The sequence below is a fragment of the Arvicola amphibius genome, chromosome 9 (assembly GCF_903992535.2).
Source record: "Arvicola amphibius chromosome 9, mArvAmp1.2, whole genome shotgun sequence".
In the NCBI taxonomy this organism is placed as follows: domain Eukaryota; kingdom Metazoa; phylum Chordata; class Mammalia; order Rodentia; family Cricetidae; genus Arvicola; species Arvicola amphibius.
The window spans coordinates 34,134,667-34,139,433 of record NC_052055.2 but is presented as its reverse complement, the minus strand read 5'-3'; the positions used below and the strand labels follow the sequence as shown (position 1 = coordinate 34,139,433).

Here is a 4,767-nt window from a genome sequence, read left to right as displayed (position 1 = left end):
GGCAGAGACAGGCTTACTTCAAGTCTGAGGGCAGTGAGTCTAAGATAGTGAGACCCTGTCTTAAAATAACAAAAAAAAAAAAAAAATGGCATGTGCATGGGAGCACACCAAACCAAATTAGGAGAAAGAACAAAACAAAACAAAAACCAATCATATCATTAGTCTGGTCACACTTCTGTGGCTTAACAGACCACTGTGGTTTATGAAGGACTTGTACACAGCAGGCCTCTAAGTCCCTGGATGAATGTGTAACCAGCCTGGTGGGTCCACTTTATGGGCAGCTCTCTCTCTCCCTTATCCCTCTTCCTCTCCCTTCCTTTCTCCATCCCACTAAATGGGCCTGGATTCCTGGAATTTGCTAGGTCCACCTGGCTGGCCTCATAGATAGCTCCTTCTGCCTCGCTAGGGTTAAAGGAATGTATCACCACACCAGGCTGGTCTTTCAGGATCTCTTATGCAGAGCTGTGGGCTTGTGGGATCTCCGGGTCCCTCCAGACTAGAGGGGAAAGGAGACCCTGCAAGGTGGGAGAGGGGTAAGGACATCCAGGACAGAGCAGGAATGGGTGGGAACAGTTTATTTGAGGCACTAGAATAGCAGCAGGAAGCCAGTGTGGGCAGAGAGGGCAGGCAGGGACTCAGCTGGGTCTAGGGGTGGGAACCTTCATTGGGAGTGGCAATCCTCCACGAGCAGCCTCCTGCAATGGGTACAACCTGGGTACAGTAATGCCAGGGGGAAGGAGTTTTGGTGGAGACAATGGCCTTCCGCTCTAGAATCTCCCAGGTCCCCTTTGCCCATCCCAGACTCCAGGTGACTTCATTCACACACAGACACACCGAGTCCACAGGTGTACGTTCATTTGCTTAGACATCCTTGTCAGCGTGTCCCCAGGATTCAGGCCTGACTCTGAGACTCCAAAGAAGATTTTCACCCCTTTCCTGGTTCCCCAAAGGAAGTCACAGGATTGGCTCTGGACACAAGGGTAGCCAGTCCCATTTCAACAGAGCAGATGTGGGTCCATTTGTTGCTCATCCCTGATGCCGAGAGAGTGTAGAGGGGGACCAGACACACCCAGGAGGAGCTGAAGGCTCCTAGAGTCCCCTGGGATCTAAAAGGGGCTGCTTTTCTTCCTGAGCTGGGGGGAAGATGGGGAACACACGGGCGTGGTCAGGGCTCCAGTTGCAGCAAAGCCAGCAAGCTGAGCAGGAGTCCAAGGCCCAGCATGGGGATACTGGCGCGAAGACCAAGGCCGGCGGTACTGATGTTACAGAAGGAGCTTTGGCAGCAGTAGCTATTCACGGATGCTACTCCTAAGTTGACATTGATATTCTCACGAGGGCAGATTTCGGAACAGCCCTTATTCAGGGTGTAGCCAAGGTTGACATTCCCTGTATGGAAAGTGAGATTAGGGGATAGGCATATGGACACCAGGAAATGGAGAAAGTGCTGTGGATCCCTGGTCCAGGCCAGGGAGATAATGATACTTAGGATGCAGGCCAGGGAGATGATGATGGTTAGGATGCAGGCCAGGTAGATGATGATGGTTAGGATGCAGGCCAGGGAGATGGTTAGGATGGTACTCACCAAAGCCGGCGGCAGCGGATATTGTGACACAGTAATTGTCAGAGCTCGGGCATACAGTTGGCCACAGGCATTTCAAATTGCTCTTCTGATCGGTGCAGGAGAAGCACATTAAGGAATGGGCTGCAAAAAGGGACATGCTGTAGGTGATACCCACCTGCGCCCTGGGGAAGTCTTCCAGAGAAGGCTTCCATTCCAGTGGGGGGTGGGGCTTGATACCCAACCCTTTGCTGACAATGAGCAACTACAACATGTGCAGTGCTGGATCAGAGATGACAAGTGACATTAGACTATAGGCCTGGTGGGGCTAAAGTGTCTCCTTAAACACAAGGTGACCACAGTGTAGCTGGGCCAGCACTGAGGCAGGGGAACTCTGCTAGGGAGTGGGAGGCAGGAAGGCCAGAAGTTCACAGGAGAGCTGGCTCAGGGTAAATAAGAATGAAGGTCAGGAGGGTAGGAAGGCCAGGCTGCACCTGGGGTCTCAGGGCTCCATACCTTGCTCCACACCCAAAAGGGCTGCCAGCAGTACAGGCAAGAAGACCCTCATGCTGGAAGCGGCAGATACCTGCTGAGGGCTCCAAAGAGGCCTGCTAATGAGAGAGAGAGAGAAAGACAGAGAGAGAGAGAGAGAGAGAGAGAGAGAGAGAGAGAGAGAGAGAGAGAGAGAGAGAGAGAGAGAGAGAGAGAGAGAGAGAGAGAGAGAGAGAGAGGCAGTTGGTTAAGAGACAGGCTACCCACTCTCAACCCAGGATCCCACACCTCCCCAGTGAGCCATGTGTGTCCCCTTGGTAGATCAGGATTCAGGCTCCAGGTAGGGCAGGAAAGCAGTATTAACTCCCTGCTGCCCTGAGGCTATTGAGACAACCTGAGTTACTGCCCAGTTCCTTATCCAGTGGCTTCCTAGCCCCTGCACCAATCAGAGAGCAGTTTGCACTGCCTAAAGCCAGCGTGTGCTACAGTCACACTTACATAAGCCATATGTTATCTGGAGCCCCTCCTCCTTTTGAAACCTGTAGCAGCCAGAATTTTTTTTTTCTTTACCCCATAGGCTGCTAATCAAATCTCTACCTCAGTACAACTGGCCCCCTCCTGCTGCTATTGTGGCCAATTACTTAAAGAGCTTTTATCTGACATCCCTTTTGGCAGCTGCAGAATCTTTCTCTGAATTCATCTAATGGTACCTTCCGGTTAACATCCCCTTCCCAAACTTGGGGGCACCCAAGGCCAAGTAGGGGGAGCCAAGAACTCCCTGGATGCCACAGAAGTGGGGGGCTTAGGGAGTGGAGCTGAGGTCAGGGCAGTGCAGGTCACTCCTGGAGGGGACTGGGGGCCTCTGGGCTTCACCATTTCCTCCTGTACCCCTACTAGGTGTGGGGGGGGGCGCTCAGGTCCCATTTCCAGAAGAAGCCAACTCCATTCCTCCACCTGGTTCTGGGAAGGGCAGCAAGAGGCTACCTGTATCTGTCAGCACACTAGGCAGGCAGGTGGGCCATGGGGCTTTTCTGGGCACCTGGGCAGGAGTCTGTGGCACAGGGTAGACAAAGCTGGAGAAAGGACCAGCTTGCTGGGTTTTACTGTCCTATTTTTGAGTACCGCTGGCCTCCTGCGGGGGGAGCACACTGGTACCATCTGTTGAGTGGGAGGGACCAGAGACCGAGAGGAAAAGGGGTGGCTTACAGATTTGGGGAAGTCCTCTAAGAGAAAGGGCATGCAGTAGGAAATGAAGTTGTAATGTCTTCCAGGACCAGCCCTAGGCCTCTCCTGTCTTAAGCCTTGCTAACTAACATCATGTAGTGGGTAGCAAAAACCACAGATGGTCAAGTTCAGTGCCAAACCTAGCTGGGCCTGTTCTCGCTTCCAGGCAGTACATACAGGGAGAAAAGAAGCCTCCTGTTTTGTGTTTTTTTTCTTCCCTTCTAAACACAGTGAGGTTTTGGAACGAAGGAGCCCTGAGCTGTCTGCTAGGAAGCTCTGGCGCATGCCACAAACAGGTCGAGGAGGACTCACAGCATGACCAGAAGGGCTGAGGGGAGGTACCAGGGGAGTGGTTGGAATTGGAAACCAGTCCAGTGCGACGAGTCTGTGACCAGTCTGTCCACAGCTACCATCTGCAGGCCACTGGGCAGGGCCGCTTGGGGCCCAGGAACTCCTCCTAAAACTCACAGGGCTCACCTGTGAAAGCCAGGTGTCTAGAGGCAGGAGGGCAGCCGGGCAAAGAGCCTGTTTAGGTCAACGGAGCTAGCCAGGGACAAGGCACAACCGCGGGAACCTCAGCATCGGTAGGCAAAATCCTGGACAAAGACAAAGAGCTCCCGCTCCACACTCTGGGGAGGGTCCTGCCTCTGGGCAACCAATCCACCTAGTCTGAGGGCCTCACAACTCCTGCTCCAGTTTACAAGGGTGTATCCCTGGAGATCCCAAGCAGACAAATCAGCATTGGTAGAGTTGAGAAAAGGACACCTAGTGAGGGCTCAGCAGGGGCCTTTGTCCCTTTCTGCTCCAGATCTCCAGAAACATTCCGGGAGGAGGGGGGGAGGGGGAGGGATGGGAGGAATGGAGCACGCTGCAGGGGGCCTCGCAAGCTCCAACCACTCCGCACCCGGGTACTGAGTGCCCAGACCCCAGACGCTGCGACCCAGGCCGCCGGCTCTCTCCCAGCGCATCCGGTCCTCGCGAGACGCGTGAACATCTGAGACCGGGCCCCGTGGACTCACCTCCGGGCGAAGCGACCCCAAAGAGCTCCGGAAACCTCAGGTCCTGGAGATTGCCACAGTCTGGAGATTCCCAGGCGGCAGAGCCGGGCTCGGATGGCGGGGGCGGGCGGCGGGCGGGGCGCTCCACGGTCTGTGGGCGGGTCTCTACTGGATGGGGAGGACAACCCCGGCCACTCGACTCAGGGTCCTGCGGCTGCGCCCCTGGTCTAACAGCACAGCCCCTCCTCTGAGGTTCGGATCCGAGTCCCGACCCATGCACCCACGGCTACTGTCTCCAGACCCCGGTAGCACCCAGAAGTCTTCCCTAAATGCTCACTAAAAGTGGCGACTGAGCGCTGGCGTGGCCCGCCGCTTTCCACCTGGCCTGCGGTGCAGCCTGTCTGCCTTCTCTTGCAGGACAGACCCGGGGAGGGTGGAAGGGCTAGGTCTTTGCGGCAATTATTGATGCTAGGACCTGTGCGCAGGCTCCGCTTG

At 55.1% G+C, this 4,767-nt stretch overlaps 1 protein-coding gene across 4 annotated transcripts; it reads right to left on the bottom strand.

Annotated features, from left to right (window-relative positions):
- Positions 1–560: 560 nt before the first annotated feature.
- On the bottom strand, positions 561–4,445 carry Ly6e (lymphocyte antigen 6 family member E). Of its 4 annotated transcripts, none has more exons than XM_038342727.2 (5): positions 4,294–4,445; positions 3,752–3,870; positions 2,075–2,169; positions 1,583–1,702; positions 561–1,386 (listed from the first exon to the last, which is right to left on the bottom strand). In XM_038342727.2, the coding sequence occupies exons 3-5, from the start codon at positions 2,124–2,126 to the stop codon at positions 1,166–1,168; spliced, it is 393 nt and encodes a 130-aa protein (XP_038198655.1). In that variant the 5' UTR covers positions 2,127–2,169; positions 3,752–3,870; positions 4,294–4,445; the 3' UTR covers positions 561–1,165. The 4 variants fall into 4 exon arrangements, with proteins under 4 accessions (XP_038198655.1, XP_038198656.1, XP_038198657.1 ...); XM_038342728.2 differs by having other exon boundaries at positions 2,075–2,166; XM_038342729.2 differs by lacking the exon at positions 3,752–3,870 and having other exon boundaries at positions 4,294–4,413.
- Between the last annotated feature and the right edge of the window lie 322 nt (positions 4,446–4,767).